The following is a 17,473-nucleotide window of genomic DNA, read 5'->3' as shown; positions in this document are numbered from 1 at the left end:
AAGCAATTATTGTGAAATGTAACAGTTTAAAGACAGCATCTGCTTCTTTCTATCATGTCAATACTGAAAGTAATGACAGTATTGTACCACTTACTGTGCTTTCTAGTGATCATTATGCACAACTTTCCATGAGGTCAAGGATAAGAAAAAGATGCCACAAGTAGAAGGGTTATCATCTCTTTTTCCTTTTTCAGGCAGAATAGAAAGAGAAAAAAGATGAAGTCATGATAGAATAATAGGCAATGAGAAAATAGGCAATGAGAAAGTGGATGACACTGAGTCACAAAAGAGACTTGTTCTCTACAAATAAGGTACTCTAGAAACTGCAACAGACTGCATAAAACAAATGAAGGAATAAATCATATATAATCAGGCCAGAGAAAAAGCAGTGTAGGGGAAGATAAGAGCTATGACATGGAAATGCTGGCAGTCAGAGGTGGAAGTTGTCAGTCACATTTCTTAAACCCACCCTTTCATACTAAAAATACAAAAAGGTACGTTTTTCTAATCTCAGAATAGACAGGCACCTTGGGTCCCATTCTCAGCTGGTAGAAGTGACTGAGATCCCACCAATTCTGTAATTAAGTTCACACATCTACTTCACAATCAAAATCACAGAAATTTAATGGCAGGATTTAATAACCTTTCCTTCCTAAGAAAGGATCAGTTTATTGTACTTTTCTAAAGCCAGGTGCGAAAGTATATCACTAGATAGCAATCTAACAGCAGTATAATTAAACTGACAAGCCTTCGCAATTAACTTCCAACAAAGTATCTGTGCTGCAAGAAGTGATAAAATTATATTTTTATTTAAAAAACAAATTCTTAAAGTAGCTATAATTTGTATTCTTTAGATAATAAAGCACATCACTAACAAGATCTTTGTAGGTCTAATTTAAAAAATGAGCAAAACCACTGCAGCCAGCAGGTTACTTTCTTTCCCACATCTCTATCCAGCCATCTTAATAAGTAAGGCAGACATGTCGCTTTGGATCCTGTAAACTTACTAGGGGAAATACACAGGAAACAATTATAAGTGGGTACATGACACATTCTTTATTCTAGCTACTTTGTACCCCTGCACTGTTGCCTTCCTAAGGGTGTATCATCTGACAGTACAGACTTCCTCCAGGTTTCCCTAAACAAACTTGACCTACTCTTGGATGCATCTACCTGTAACACAACTGCATACACACTTAAAACCAATGAAAATAAAGCTCATTTATATTAATATTACTTGAAAACAATAAATTTTACCAGAGAGAAAGGCCATGTCCTCCCTTGCACAGGCCTTTTGTTTGAAATATAACAGAATTTTAGTTGTTAAAACACATATTGAAAATCTACTGAAAAGCAGCTCTAAATTGTGCCACCTCACTTCTTGCAAGGTCACTGCCTTACAGGTAGGTATTCATTGCTGTGGTGGGTTGTTCTGATAAACCTGGAATATGGAGTTAGAGTAACAAATTCCCTGGACACAGGCCACATAAAATTCTTCTCAATCAGAACACCACCATCTAACCAGGCATGTTCAGCTCAAAGTTTCATTTGGTTTTCCCTGTTGGTTTTTGTTGGGTTGTTTTTGTCTGCACTCTGAACTGTGAAATGAGTTATTTATTATTCTGCTCTTAACATTATGCTCCATGTTAAGGCCTTCAGAGTTTTTGGCATCATTAATTTTGTAACTTTGCCCACTCAGTGTTTTGTAGCATGCCATTAGCAAGAAATATGTTCGCTTGGTGAGGCTGTGGGTGGAGACATCTGGGGTTTAGGGCCCTGGATATCTGTTCCCATAGAAACAGGTTTCTTGGCCTTTCCTTCTGTTACGGTTTGAAGACAAGAGGCATGCCTCTGCAGTTGGCCTAGGTTACACAAATGGCCATGCTGCAGGAGTGGAGGTTACTTAGCAGAACAGGAGACAGACACTGGCACTTCCAGCCACACCGTATGGTCTCAATCCTTGAAGTCCCTGGTTTACCTTCAAATACCAGGCAGAATTGCAGCTGACACAAAGTGGGGTTTGACTGCTTGAAAATCAGTAGGAAAGATAAGCCCTGAACCAAACAGGGTCAGCATCTCTGACAGCTGCTCTGGACACATTGATGGCAGGCCAAGTGGTAAGAGAAGGAAGGGGTTTAACTAAGTACATGGCATGAGGTCCTACACCCTTATGGTTTCATTAGACCACATGCAATGGCATGAACATCACTTAACCCTCTAATCCATAGAGATCATCCAATCTGTTACCATACCTATTGTAACATCTGTACTTTAAGGTCTAGAAGACAGTTCTTGTCTTTTCTTTGCTCTTCTACTACCTTACGTAACAAGATTTTAATAAGGATGACAATGAACTTTCCCAAAAAAAAAAAACAGAACACTTGCATCTCTGCTAATAACTTCCATTCACATCTTCATCACTATTCAACTTAATTGTTAAAAAATTTTATTCGCTCTTACCCTTTCCCTGCCCTTGATTCCCATGTGCAGCACATAACTATGACCAGAATATTGCTGCTCCTCTTTCAGGATGTGTTCATGCTCCATATTTCTGTGCACATTTGGAGACAAATTCTGGATCTAGGTCTAAATATAGTTCCCATATTTGACTCTCTCTTGAATGGGTATAAACCATTATCATTACATACCCTTCTTTATTCCTTGTGCTTAATGCACACTACATCTATACTACTCATTATCTATGCTTTTCTATTTTTGAAGCAATTTAAAACTACAAGGGGAGACATTTTTCCATCTGCCTGTAGTATTTGACCTCCAGTTTCTTGACAGTATCTGTTATTTAACTCTACAAAGACCTTATTTAAATCTTCAAAACCAAAACCACATTGTGATTCGGTTTATTTGAATGACATTATTCAGCAGCCTTTTTTTTTTAATCAGGCTATTCAAGTAATTGTTCCTTCTTTACCATTATCTTTTCTTAGATATCAAAGCTTCTGCACCACCTGACCCACAACACAACTGAAGGATTTACTCTTGCAAGACCACATGGCTTCCTCGGTTCTGCAGTGTACAGCAGCAGTTCGATAGTTTAATTACATGACAAACATCATTCTCCCTGATTATGACTTTGATTCCTTCCTCCCACAGTAATAAGTTAATAGCTGCCATCTGCCTATTAAAATACTTTGAGCAGAAGATAATCTTCTGTTCCTGGCATAATTGCCCCTCTAACTCTGTAATGTACACACATTTTACTTGTCTATAAGGAAAATCTGGTTGTGTTTAAATACAGCTATCTTTGATCACTTTTTAATAAAAATTTAGCATGCACCAATCCAGCAGAGAAAGAACACAATGAATTTAAGGCCTTCAGAAAGTATTCTAACTAAATACATTTGCTCCATATAATTCTCTAAAAATACGTTAGGATTTTCCAGAGTGACCTGTGGTCTACTCAGTGGAGTTAAGAACATTTTAATTACAGTGTGAAACATAGAAAGAGGAATTAGATAAGCACCTAAAATGCCTAGCCAGCATCAGCAGGACAAGTTATTACTAAATCCACCTAAAACACAAAGAATACAATTATTTAAAGGAAACTGTGTAAAGGTATTTTAAAACTTTAAGATGGTTATGAGCAACCTTTTGTAACCACAAACCCGCATCACCTTAGTTCCACCCAGGTGGCAAGGCAATTTCCTGCTGAGGAAACTGGTGAAAAAAAGAACACTTAAACAAAGAGGTGAACACAGAAAAACCTAATCTATTACTGAAGAAGCAAACATGGAGAGCACCTCCCTTCAGCCACAATTTATAAATATTTACAGAATATAAATCATACAGCCTTTTAAATCAGCACCATAAATAGTTTTCAGTCATGTTTTCCATACTTTCTTACTATTTCTAAATTAGTAATTTTAATTATTAGGCAATTATTAAATACAATTTTGAAGTGTGGCACAAATACTAAAAGAGACAGCTTGTATTTGGATGGCTAAAGAGGAAGGCTTTTCCACAGGTTAAAGCAAAATCCAGTCAGAAATCAGGCTGGACAAAGGGAAATTAAAAAAAAAAAAAAAAGAATGAATGGTTTTCAGAAGAGTTTGAGCAGGACCTGGTTAGGATCAGGTCCTAACAACTTCATTAACCAGCAAACAAAAGTAGCCCTTTCAACTAAAAAGCACAGGAAAGCGAACTGCACTGCCTCCTACGAAAACATTTTGTACACCTTTTAGGGAAAACCAACACCATATCTATGGGCATTTTATTCCTTCATTAATATAGAAAATGTTTTCAGAGCATAATTCTTTATCTCTCTCAGCCAAAAGCACCACTAGAACCTTTGTTCCTGTGATACACTAAATGTTACTCTTGAATTTGCATTTGAGGAATCTGTTGCTCTTACAAGTACTTTAAATTCTATTATCTTAGAAAAACATCAAAAGTCTAATTTGCCTTTAGAACAGCAAAGTTTAAAAGTGACTGCTTTCCTTGACACATTTTAAGTACTTTCACTACTTCAGAACACTTTACTGACTAGGTTCTTGGTGGATAACTGCATGCTGAGGCAAATTAGCGGTGATACCAGGGTAACTTAATGAAACCCAAATCCCAGAAAACTAACAAAAAAACCCAGAAACAAACACTTTTTTCCTAATAGTCCTCCTTGCTTCAAAAGGAAAAATGGAAGACTCAGTCTAAGACCTTTATCATCATGGTAAGATGGTACTTGAGGCAGTATCATTTTATGTATGTCATGCTCTTGCATTTGTTTTACACTTTCAGAGAAGAGCATTTGCAGAGAGAACCTCACTGTGGACTTTCTACTTGTTTTAGCAAAGTGCAAGAGAGAGGGAATGAGACACCACAAGAGAAACAAAAGGAAATTTAGTGCTAAAGTGTGGTATAAGCACTTGCTAAATGACTGTGTCTTTTGCAGTTACCTGCCTGTGACATTTAACCAGGCCACAGATGCAGAAGTATGATGACGATAGCCTAATAGTTTGCTATTATAATATAATTTTGATCCATGAATCTCAAATGTGGCTAAGCAGCATTACCTCTATCCTAGAGAATAAAAAAAAACAACTAATACGGCCAAAGTTTTGAGAAGTGTGACATCTGGTATTAGAATCTGCATTTATTAGTCCCTTCTCATCATTTCTCATACTCAGTGGGTTTAGAGAACACAGTAGCCAAAATGCTCAGCTTCGAGAGCAGTGATACGACTACAGCAGACATTTCTAAAATTTGGCATTGCAACTGTGCATTTCTATGAGATAAAGTAAAACCAGATAAAACTAGCATGACCAGATGTCATATTTATATAGTACCCCAAGAGGTATCTTCTGATTAGTAAGACAGGTCTAATTTTACCCTTGAAACACTTTCTGAAACAAAGTGTTGACTACAGTCTTTCTAAACCCAAATTACAGGACTATGCTAAAGCAAGCTACAAAACAATATCTAAATTTTTAAATATGGCCACACAGAACATACTTCAACACCTCTGCAGTCTTTTGCCATCAATCCTTGACCTTCAAGCAGCACATAGCCTAAGCAAAGCACCTCAAAAGTTCCACGTATCTCTGTACTGTACTACACAATTAAGGAAGCAGAACAGCATCATCAGACTCATCTTTCCATTAATGCACTTAAGAACACTGACAGATATCAGACTCAGACTGTACTTGTGTTACCTCACAGGAGGACTCAGACCAGCAGTCCTGTGAAAATAAGAAGATACAGGAGTAAACATAGAGCAAGAATTTAAAAAAACTTGGTTTAGGGTTTGATGTGCTTGTTTTCACATGTTCTGTATTTTAGATGCTCATGTTTGTAAAACTGGTAAAGTTACAATGCCTCGTGAGACTGGCCTTAGATTGTAGAGGATGTCTCTCTTTTACAGCTCTTCCAAATCCTACCATCCTCTGTTCTCAGTTCTCATGTGTAGCCTGAAATCACTCAAATTTTCTCAGCCTCTGCAAACTGAATTTCATCCTGTGACAAGTGTCATAAAGCTGAAAGCAGTGTAAGTTCAAAAGGGTAAAACAGAAACATGGCATTTGATTTCAGACATTTGTTTGCTTAAAATCTGATACACCCAGCAACACATTCCATGCATATATTTTCCCTCATTTTAGTATAAAAAGGATGAAAGAGTAATTATCTTGAGTACTGTGCACTCCTGTTAAATATTAAAGAATCCTATTATAAATTACAACCCTACCATTTTCACTTGACCTCATCTTCATGCAATCTTATTAACAGAGCAGCTGAGACTTCCACCATGCTGTCAAATATGCAGATTATCACTGGGTGGTTCAATTACCTCAGTATCATCCTGACCCTTTGTGAAGTCCTCTCTTCTGCTTTCCATAGCAGAGCAGCGGTGAGCACAGTAAGGAGACCACGCAACTCCCAGATAACTAGAGTGAAACCTGAAGCTTCAGAAGCATGTATGGCCAGGCACTCTCCTTGCAAAGAGAGCTGGGGAATATAAAAGAGACCACTCACAATAGAAGGAACTAGCAGCTACTGCTGGGCAAAAAACCTAAGGTTCCACTTGCCCCAGCCTTCCTGTTTTCTCACATGTATCAACACTGACCAACCTGTGCGCTGATGGACTTACCCAATGAGAGAGGGATTTTCTTTACACAGAACAATTATACTAAATCAGCCCCAAACTACTATTTTTATTATGCCCTTAGGGGAAAGGTGAACACAGAACAAAACAGTCAGTGTTCCTTGCTAAAGCCACCAACCTCAAACATGAGGCTAGGGAAGATGCTTTCCAGCAAGACTGTGCTTTGGCACGATGTCCAAAACACATGGTTCCTGCAATGAAGTTAATAGTTCTGTGTGTTCCATATTCCCAACTTCCCACTATGAAACAGACTCTCTATCCAGATTCATATCCATACTAGTAACTACGTGAATAGCTAATGACGAGAAAGAGGGAGAGAGAATGCTGCCCAAGCTGTCAATGCCTTATTTTGGTGAGCCTTGTACATCACAGGAACACAAGACCTCCTTACTACTGCATCTCATCGGGGAGACCTCAGTCCATCTGACTGCAAGATGAGAGGTGCCACTGGTCTGATGGTGTGACTTGTAACACTTTTCTTCTGATCATAAACTCTAGCCAAATAGCATGTGCCTAGGTGCTGCCTCTCTGCTCCATAACCTTGCATGCCATATGGAACTGGCCTTAGGATGACAGATGGCACATGTCAGCTGCACACAGCAGAGGAAAGTAGTGCAGTGCTGTAAGACACAGGTCTTGAGGAGCTGCCATTGCCTAACATCTGAACTAGCTACACCTCTCACTACAATACTTTACAGTTATAAGCATAGTCACAGCAAGCTATTACAGCTACAATGTACCACTAACAGAAGATGCAGAACAGATATCAGAAGCAGCTGTAAGAAGAATAGCAGCTAGGACAGGAGATGCCTCAAAACACCATTCAGACACTACAAAATGCAAGAAGCTGGTTAAGCTACCTGGGCAGGTAAAAGTGCAAAGAGCAGAACATTACACACCAAAGCTTTACGAGGGTAAGAATCATGAGAAGGCACAACAGAAAGGAGAAGGTACAATTATAACTGCATACAAAAAAAAAAGGAGAATTATTGCAAAATGAGAGCTATGTATTAAAAACAAAGCTTCAGTGCTAAAAGTCACATCGATTCTCAGATGAAGATACCAACAGCACTGTCATTATTAGAGACATTCACAGCTTTAAATTCAAAAACAGGACTACACAGGATAGTCAGCTAATCTAGACCTGGAGTATAATGAGTGTGATGAGAGGCGAATACACAGTTCTGATCTTCCTGTATTTCAGAGAGAAACATTGTTCTTCAGACTTCCAAACTCTTCACTTTAAAAATGCCTGACAGCTACAGGAAGGAAAACAAATATGCTTTTATGGAATTTTTAGCAGCCAGCATAAGTATAGCTGACCCTGGGAAAACAGCAGCTAACCCTAGTACCATTAAGAAGAAAAAGCAACCAAAGAAAAAAGCACTCAGAGGCTTGAAGATACAATTTATGTAAAGTACAACTTATGATTTTTATTACTTTTTTTTTTTGCACATGGAACATGTGGTTATTTCTTTAGAAAACAATTTTAACATTAATTACTATTACTCTCTGTCTGGTAGACTATCTCATCTAGTTAGTGTGAATGCTACATGACATATTCAATATACTCCAGTGTAACAGTAATACCATTTCAGCCTATGAACTGTCTCTACTACTTTAAGATAAAAAGCAGAGAATTTAACTTCTACAGTCTTTGGAGTACAGACAGATGCTCAGATGCTGTGTGGTGCCTTGAACAACACAGAAACTCCCGATGTTAGCTGTGACCTCTATCTTGATACAGTTACATGTAATAATACTTCTTGATGTGCACAGATTTAAGATAAGATTTATAAGGTTGATTCATGCTGCTACTTAAAAATGCTGACAACTACTTTCCTGCTCTGGAGAAATCTACATTTATTTGCATGTGTGTATTTCTTATACATGAAATTGATCCACTCAGGCATAGCCTCCCTTCAGGACAAAGTAAAATGGCACAAACAACACAATCATGTAGAAAAGCCCTTTTGATGAAAATCTTTAATGTGTTAAATATGAAAAATTCAACAGAGCTTTAGAATTTATAGCTTTTACTTTGTCTTTTCAATTCAAATGAAATCCCCCAGCAGAGCACACTGGAACAAACCATTCAGAATTCATTTCTGTGTGGGCATCTAAAGGGTCCTTAAAAGCAATTCATAAACTTATTAAAATGCATACATATTTGTCCTGCTGCTTAAGCAGATACTCAGGAGTGTTTTGGGTTTCTTTTTCTTTTTTTTTTCCCCCCCAAGCAAATTGTTACTATTCTTTTAGTAACCTGCTATAACTATGCTCTGCAAATTACATAATGGGGTTGAAGAATTCAGGTTTCTGGGCAGGTACGTAATTGTTAATTCAACTGCATTAGACACATACAGGTTATATGCTTTTTGCCAGCAAGGCTCCATAACTGCAGTAGCATGCACTGAATTAAATCTAGAAGGAAAAAGGGACCTTTTGGTACAAAGGTTTGCTGGCATGCAAATACTAACCATAAAAATCTTAGCTTGTATTGTTAGTGTAAGAAAGATAGTTTTAGGTAACGGGCGACTGTTCTGAAAAACTGTAGAAATAAAACACACAGGTGAGAAATAGAAGAAAAAAGTGACTCAGCTGAGTACAGCCTTGAAAAGTCCTATATCTGTCTTTCTGTCAACTAAGTTTAAGATTGCAAAACCAAAACAAAAAATGCGCCCGAGCTCCTTCATTGCATGCAGAAAAATGAAGGGCTAAGAATGCCTAATTAGATGACATTAAGCAATACAGAATGCTTTTATAGTCTCTCACTAGCCAATACATATTCATCCAGAAGAAAAAGTTAATAAAGACCTGTGGTACTAACAGAGTTGCTAATCAAAATGTACACTGGCAAAATACATTTATTGTTTTGAATTTTTAACGCCTACTAAGAATATATTTACTCATCTTACCAGTCAGGGAAGGTAGAAAGTTCACATGCACATACACCACTATTTGGCTAATGAGAATCAGATACTGCTTTCCATCAGTGCTATAAAAAAAAACAAGTTATCAAATCCTTCACATATGAAGCTCCTGTATGAAGAACAGGAGCTCCCATTGAAAAAGTAGTTTAAATAAGTCTTATGCTATAATCTTAAAACTGACTTTTAAAAATCCTGGGAAATGAGCCAAAGACTTATTTATTTTGCCAATCAGCTTCTGCTATGTATCCATTAGGATAGCACAGGAAAGGCTTTCTCTTTCACAAGAATCATGAACTCAAATTTCCCCACCATATTCCTTTATGTACAACTATATTTGCAATCAACATTTGCCTCTTTTATGTGTATTCGTTTAAGGCAGTTTAAAACTATTCTGGAAAGCTATTTTGTCAGTTAGTTTCAATAAACATATGTCTCCCCCTTAACTTCATCTCCCTGTTTTAGAGATGATATAAAATGGTTTCTAAACATCATGCTTTCTCAGAAATACTTGTACTACCTGCTTCATACTGTTGATTTACAACACGTGGGGCCAAGTTATAAGGTTCTTCAGGAAAATGGCATGTAGGGATAGGACAAAGGGGAATGGCTTTCAATTGAAAAAGGGTAGATTTAGATTATATATTGGGAAGAAATTCTTCATTGTGAGTGTTGTGAGGCACTGGCACAGCTTGCCCAGAAAAGCTGTGGCTGCACTGTCCCTGGCAGTGTTCAAGGCCAGGATGGATGGAGCTTGGAGCAACCTGGTCTAGTGGAAGGTGTACCTGCCTGTGGCAGGGGTGGTGGAACTGAATGATCTTTGGGCTCCCTTCCAACTCAAACCATTCTATGATTCCAAAATAGAAGCAAGACCTTAAAGGTGAGCAAGACCTCTGTATGCTAAATACCTTAGGTTGACCCAAACATCATCTAAACCTTCTGTAAAAAGTTCCTTCTGCTCTTTGAGGCCAATCAACTTTATCCAGAGAGAGAGGTGAATAACTAACATAATCATAATCGTTGCAAAAGAAAAAGTTCATTTTAAGCTAACGACAGAAGCGTTTGGCAGAGCCTCAGACACGCTTCAGCAGACCCCGCTTTTGGCTGACCCCGGCAGAGGGCTCTGCGGGAGCGCGGCCGCAGCCCCGCTGTTAGAGGCGCCAGTGACCCGGCTCAGCCTCCTCCCAAGGCTAGGGCTGCGGTGCGGCCGGTCCTGTGCCGCCCCCCAAGAGCCAGTGCAGGCGATCTGCCCGAAACATCCCGAGGCGGTCCGGCAGGCGCTATTTCTGACCAACTGCACACCCCACTCCCGCCGAGGTTAACTTAACGCGAAGTTGAATCCCTGCTACTCGACAGTCACACGCTTAAAGCAGCAGCAGCAAAGAGAACACCACCACCCCAACCATGTAGAGTAATAATGAAAGCCAAAGGGAGCCCGGGGGGGGATGGAGGGCAAGGTGCACGGCAAGTCCGGGTGGCCGGCAGCCAGCGGGCACCGGAGAGCCCTCACGGGTACCCCAGATTGGGCTCCTCTCTTCGGCGCCCTGGCCAGAAAAGCGGACGATACCCGGGTCGCGACTCGCCCAAAGCTCTCCCCGCAGCGCGGGCTCAGCCTCTCCCGAGGTGGGGGAGCAGCAGCCACGGAGGGCTCAGTGCTGCCGAGACTCACCCTGTGCCTGCGGCTCCATGGCGCTGGGGGCTCTGCTGTCCGCCAGACTTGCGGCTCTGTAGTGCTAACAGCTACGACGGGCTACCGGCCGCTTTGCTCCCCACCGAGCGAAGGGGGCCGGGCCGGGCGGGGCCGGGCCGGGCCGAGCGGACAGCGCCATCTGTGGGCCAGGCGCGGGTATCGCCGGCGCAGCTCACCTGGGCCCGCCTGGGTCGCCTCACTTAAGACGCAAGCCTGGCCGTGGTGGGGGGCACTGGGGAGCGGGCATAGGGACCCCAGCAGCAGGGAGCCCTGCGGAGGGTGGCAGCGAAGAAAGGCCCTTCGCGGGGGCAGAGACTCGGCCAACCTTTGCCGCCGTCACCTTCGTGGAGACGGGCCTTCCCTTGAGGCCTACCGGGGAGGGCTGAGACTGATCCCAGCAGGTGTCTGCAAGTCCCGTCGGGCAAGTTCGCATCTACTGCAGCTGCAAGTAAAGAAGAACATGCCTGTGAGGTCGGTGTGGGAAAGAAGAGCTGCTCTTAAGTGCCCTTCTCCTCCTTACTGCCTAACTGCATGGACTCTTGCTTCTCTTAATATGAAATCTAATCTTAAATATTGGACTCCGAGGCTTCTATCTTAAGAGTCAGAAGTAGCAAAGATAGGACAGTTTACCTCCCCACAGAAACCTGTGGTGTCCCAAGGACAAACCTGGTGTTGGTGGCCCTCTCACAATCTGGGCCCCCTACCTGAGCCAGACCCTCCGCTCTGAAGCTAGCCCTGGCCAGCAACCAGGTTCCTCAGCTGCACAGATGTTCTTCTCCATCTCCCCTGCACCACACCTCAAGCCATGGCTGTCCCCTATGACAGAAGTCTTCTCTCCAGGGCAAGCAAGGAGCCCCAGGGCACTGGCAGCAGCAGGTTACCCATCTGAGTGAACAAGTTGGTCTTGCAACAGCACAGTGAAGTTGTCTGATGTGTGAAAAGAATGAGTATTTATGGGTTTCCTGTACTACCTCCTATGGTACAGGCATGGGAATGCATTCAGATTAATAGTAACAGAGCCTATTCTGTCCTGTGTATTTAGCAGTTTAAGTAAAAATGAACTTTTTTTCCAGTACATAGGTCAGTATCCTACTATTCTTTGGAAGTTAGGGTGATGATACATAGTTCACAATGCAGATTTACTCTAGGTTTTATTCATGCCAACATATCTTCCACATGCCACTACCAGTCCATGTTCACTTGTGGAAGGGTCCAGAATACTTGTGTTAGCGATGATGCATTCATGACGGGTGATTATCCCATGTATTTGTTAGTCAAATACCATATCTAATTTGTGTATATACCTTCCAGGACACACTGGGGACACATAGCTTCTCAAGGCCTGTAGTATTAAAAATAACAAGAGAGAGAAAAGGCAGATGAAAAAGTATTGCACATTTGTTTGTGCAGTTATATGAACAGGTAGTACTTTAATTGAAAAAAAAAGAAGTCCAAAAGAAAGTGATTATGCAGTTTTGTTAAAGCAAAAAAGAACATTTATAGGTAGAAAATAAGTTCTTTTCCTTGAAATATTGCAGAACATAGCAAAGTGTCAAATGTAGTTATTTCTCAACTTTTCTAACAGAAAATTGAAGCCAAGGCAGCTTTAATTTGTATACATCTAATGATGTTCTGCTTCAATATGCACATGCTGGTGGGTTTGAATTTGAGTTACTGTAAAACATGTATTATCATTATTTTTTTCTAGGCAAGCCTCTCTTCATTGTGATTTGACATCTCCTTGGGCTGGAATTTGCCACTTACAGAAGCAGAACAGAGGCTGTCAGAAGAATGAAATCTTGTACTCATATAATTTCAAATAAATAGACATCCCTTCATGACAAGGTTTGAGCTCAGAAATGCTATCAGCTTCTACATGAAAAGCCCCCAAACCAAGTCCAGTAACAAATGCATGAAACAGCTGAGAAATTTCTCTCAAAATATTTAAATCAGTATAATTAGGACATATACTTTTCTACAAATATACACAGAGGTTTTTTAAGCAGCCTGAGTTTCTGTGAAGCATAATAAAAACTGAGCACCCAATTTACTTATAGGGCTATAACTATTACTAATGATGTTTATGTAGAAACACAATTAAAAATCTTAGAAGCATATGCTGTTCAAATTACTGAAGACTAGAAAATTCTATTAATCTTTTTAGTTGCTGTATTTGATTTATTCTTTACATTCATATATATTACTTAGTTTCCCTCACCAAAAATGCACTCTTCTGTGAAGAAAATCCAACCAGTGTTTTACCTAACAAGTACTGGCAAACAGCAAAACTAGTTCTACCATAAAGTTCTTATAGTAAGTTTCAAGTAAGATACTTACATAAGTATCCCACGATATTAAGTTTTACATAAATATCTTCAGGTAAACAAACCTATTATCTTTATGAGATACACAGTAACGTGCATCTCATGGCATGTTACACAGGTAAAGAAATCCATCATTTACAAGTTAAGGTTCTTCTTTAACATACAGTTAGAAAATCAACACGTTAAGGGTAAATGTGATTAGAAACTTAATAGCCTATTGAAATGATGTCATTTAATTGTAAAGTAGCTGATTCATTCTCTGCCTACAGTACAGCAGGAGCCGTTTTCGCATTGTTCCACGTGTATCACGTGGTTTGGTGAGATCCCTCCTTCAGTTTGCCTTATGATTTTGTTCCACTTCTCTGTTTCAAGAGACTGACGTAATTCAGACCTTGTTTTCTGTCTTGGAAGGTCTTGATTAAGTTATAGCGATTTAGTTGTCTTGGTTTAAGCCCAGCTGGTAGCCCAGAACCACACAGCTGCTTGCACGATCCCCCCAGTTTCTTCCTCCCACAGCTCCCAGAGGGATGGGGAAGAGAGTCAAAAATGTAACTTGCAGTGATTGAAATAAGAACAGTCCAGTAACTGCGGTATAACACAAACCACTATTGCTACCACCAATAATAATAATGATAAGGGAAATAACAAGGAGAGAGAGTACAAGTGCTCATCACCTGCCGCTCTGAGCAGTGATCTGGGCCTTCTGGATAACTCCCCCCAGTTTGTATACTGGGCATGACGTGCTATGGTATGGAATACTCGTTTGGCTAGTTTGGGTCAGATGTCCTTTCTCTGCTTCCTCCTGGCTTCCCATGCCCCTTCTCACTGGCAGAGCATGAGACTGAAAAAGTCCTTGATCGGAGTAAATATTACTTAGTAATGACTAGAACCATCCATGTGTTATCAGCACTGTTCCCAGACTAAAATAAAAAACACAGCACTGCACCATTTACTAAGAAGGTGTCCTGGGTTTAGCAGTAGCAGTCAATTTTTCTCCTTCTTAGTAGCTGGTACAGTGCTGTGTTTTGACTTTCAGCCTGAGAACAGAGCTGATAACACCAATGGTTTTAGTTGTTGCTAAGTAATATTTAGTGTGACCAAGGACTTTGTGAGTCTCATGCTCTGTTGGGGAGGAGGAGAGGCTGGGAGGAAGCAGAGACAGGACACCTGACCCAAGCTAGCCAAAGAGGTATTCCATACCACAGCATGTCATGCCCAGGGAGGTAACTGGGAGTTAATCGGAAGGGCACACTCTTCTGGGTCAGGCTTGTTTTGGCGGCTGATATCGTATTCTTTTCCCTTGTTATTTCTCTTATCATTATTATTATTGGTGGTAGCAGTAGTGGTTTGTGTTATACCTTAGTTAGTGGACTGTTCTTATCTCAACCCGTGGGAGATACATTCTTTTGATTCTCCTCCCCATCCCTCCGGGAGGGGGGGGGGGAGGAGGGGGAACGAAAGAAAGAGGGGGATAGGTGAGAGAGAGACTGTGTGGCTGACTGTGTTTAAACCACGACAGAAGGAGAAAAATGACTGCTACTGCTGAACCCAGGACACTGAGAAAGATCATTGTCTCTCCTGTCATGATGAAAGTAAAAGCAGTTTGGTTTTCAGAGAACTCAGAATAAAACAAAACCCAAGTTATCAATTTTTGAAATACTTATCTGTTACTGTACAGTTCAGATTACACCATTTTCACAATACAACAGGAAAAGGCATCAAATAATTTTATCTTGCTTATGGCGTGACACTGGTTTTTGTCCTCCAACACAAAAGTGACACCAATCTAGTCTCAGACTTTAGCGGGTCTCTCTGTGCTTCTAGGGAGTAACTACATGCATTTAGCACGTAGACACTGAGCAGGATTCTGCATGAGACTGAGTATCCTAAGCTCTTACTAATGTTCTGTTGAAAATAAAGAGGAAAAACTGTGCTGAGTAATTCACTTAAGTGCTAATATTCAAAGAACTGTGGAATACCAGTGGAAACTGTTGGTCTTTCATGCAGAATGACTGTTCAGCAGCATATACTGCAGCATGGGCTTTTGTGTTTCATAAGAAAAATGGCAGGCCTCAGTGGGCACATTCCAGTTGTGATAAAAAGTCAGATCACCCAGCAGAGGGCAGTTTAAAACTTTCTAGCAATACGCCATGGATGGTAAGGCCAGCCAAAGATATGCTGTGTTTCTTTTGTTTCATTAAAAGGCTGGAAAACTACAGTATCATGCATGTTCAGACCAGACATTACAATTACTTCCTTCCATTCAGAAATCCTTGAGATCTTTGCTGAGTTCTTTATGCTACATGTTGAATTCTTCACATTGTGGGTTCCAATTCTTTAATGAAATACTGGAAACTAAAATACAGTATGTTCAATTCAGAGTTTTTTCCTTAGCCTTTAGTAAGTTCTTTTGATTTTAATCTTGTATTCTATGTATACTTAATGTTTAGGGCAATCTTGCAATTTAAAACTACAAAGTGTGAAATGTCAGCATTACTACAGGGTACAACAGTGAGAAGACGTTACTTGCACTGTAAGTTTTACAGTCAGTTCAGTCTGCAGTTTAATACAGTGCAGTTCATGCTCTATGGATCGAAAGGTACTAGAACAATAAAAAAAGCAATATAAAAAAAATGCTAAGCTAAATTATACAGTTACATTATTAGAGAACAATATTACACTCACTGGACCTTGCCTCTTAACAGTAAACAATATCTTTAACTCTATTTTCTGCTGGCACTTGAATAAAAGCAAATGTGTGACTCCCTCAGGCATCCCAAAAACTCATAAAGGAAATCCGTAGAAGGAATATATTAACTATGAGAATTTCACCCACCCTCAAAGTAAGTTGAACTTATTGCATTTATTGAAAGTTACATGTATTCTCTTCTAAGGCTCTGTCCTGGGTTTAGCAGCAGCAGTCAATTTTTTTCCCTACCTTATCACATCAGTTAGATAAAGGAAAAGACGTTGCCTAGCTTTATGAATTAGGTAGAAGATCTATCAACACAGCTTTAACACTCTTTGCAGTTCGGTATTATCCATGTCTGCATTGTCCCATGCAGCTTTCAGTTCATCTCTTCAACTGCATTTTGTTGCAACATGTAAGTCAAGACATTTGCTTCCTTTCTCCAAAATATCAACCTGTTATTGTACAGAAGATAAAGTAACAAATTTATTTCCATCTTTTGCTATCTACTACATACACAAGTATCTCCATACAAGCTTCCTTTAATACTTTCCAGGTCTCTATTGAAATTGATAGCTGTTGCTATGAGGAAAGACCCATTACCTGGCAGGTGAGCTTTGGGAACACTGGGATGTTACCATTGGTAATATCTATAATATTGCTAGGATGTCCATCATCCAAAATGCTTGAAAGCACAGAATGTTCCTAGGTCTTTCTGTCTCCCTCCTGAACAGAGGGCATCTGAACAACTAAATGCCTTCAACAAACTTTGGTTACTCTATCACTTAAAAAATGAACATAAAACTCAGAGTCAGAAAAAAAGAGCAAGAAACTTAGATAATGAAAGTCAGTTCTTTTTTCCCATACTTTTAAATTCTTATAATTTGCAAGTGCAAGTGTACAAAGCACTAAAATAGACTTTAAAATCACATGACATAATAAAAGATAACCTACTCAGTTGTTTAAAAATTCCATTTGTAATAAAACTTTATTCTTGGTATACTCTTACTCTGTGCCTTTGGTTATACATTTCTCTTTTTTTAACAGCATTCTAGTTTTCTATGTAACTGGCAAATCTTCAGAAAATGAGATATTCATGAAGTATTACTGAATAGCTGAGTACAGGTCTTTTCTATATGTTTAACAATGGAAGGTACCACTTCTAGATGTGGGTTCATGCCATCCTGACACAGAGCTATAGATTGGTTCAGTTGAACTGCAATCGCAAGA

The 17,473-nt window shown here is 39.9% G+C and overlaps 1 protein-coding gene across 3 annotated transcripts in view; it reads right to left on the bottom strand.

Moving 5' to 3' along the window:
* The window catches only part of TPD52L1 (TPD52 like 1), a 52,101-nt gene extending 40,740 nt beyond the window's left edge, over positions 1 to 11,361 (bottom strand). Inside the window, exon 1 of one of the 3 annotated variants that reach the window (XM_031054043.2) lies at positions 11,210 to 11,361. In XM_031054043.2, the coding sequence (XP_030909903.1) occupies positions 11,210 to 11,228 (19 nt within the window). In that variant the 5' untranslated portion in view covers positions 11,229 to 11,361. The remainder of the gene's footprint in view (positions 1 to 11,209) is intronic. The other 2 variants (XM_013130487.3, XM_031054042.2) reach the window with 2 other exon arrangements.
* Between the last annotated feature and the right edge of the window lie 6,112 nt (positions 11,362 to 17,473).

The sequence above is a fragment of the Melopsittacus undulatus genome, chromosome 3 (genome assembly GCF_012275295.1).
Source record: "Melopsittacus undulatus isolate bMelUnd1 chromosome 3, bMelUnd1.mat.Z, whole genome shotgun sequence".
In the NCBI taxonomy this organism is placed as follows: domain Eukaryota; kingdom Metazoa; phylum Chordata; class Aves; order Psittaciformes; family Psittaculidae; genus Melopsittacus; species Melopsittacus undulatus.
Note: the sequence above shows the minus strand (reverse complement) of the source record. Positions and strands in the feature narration are given on the sequence as shown.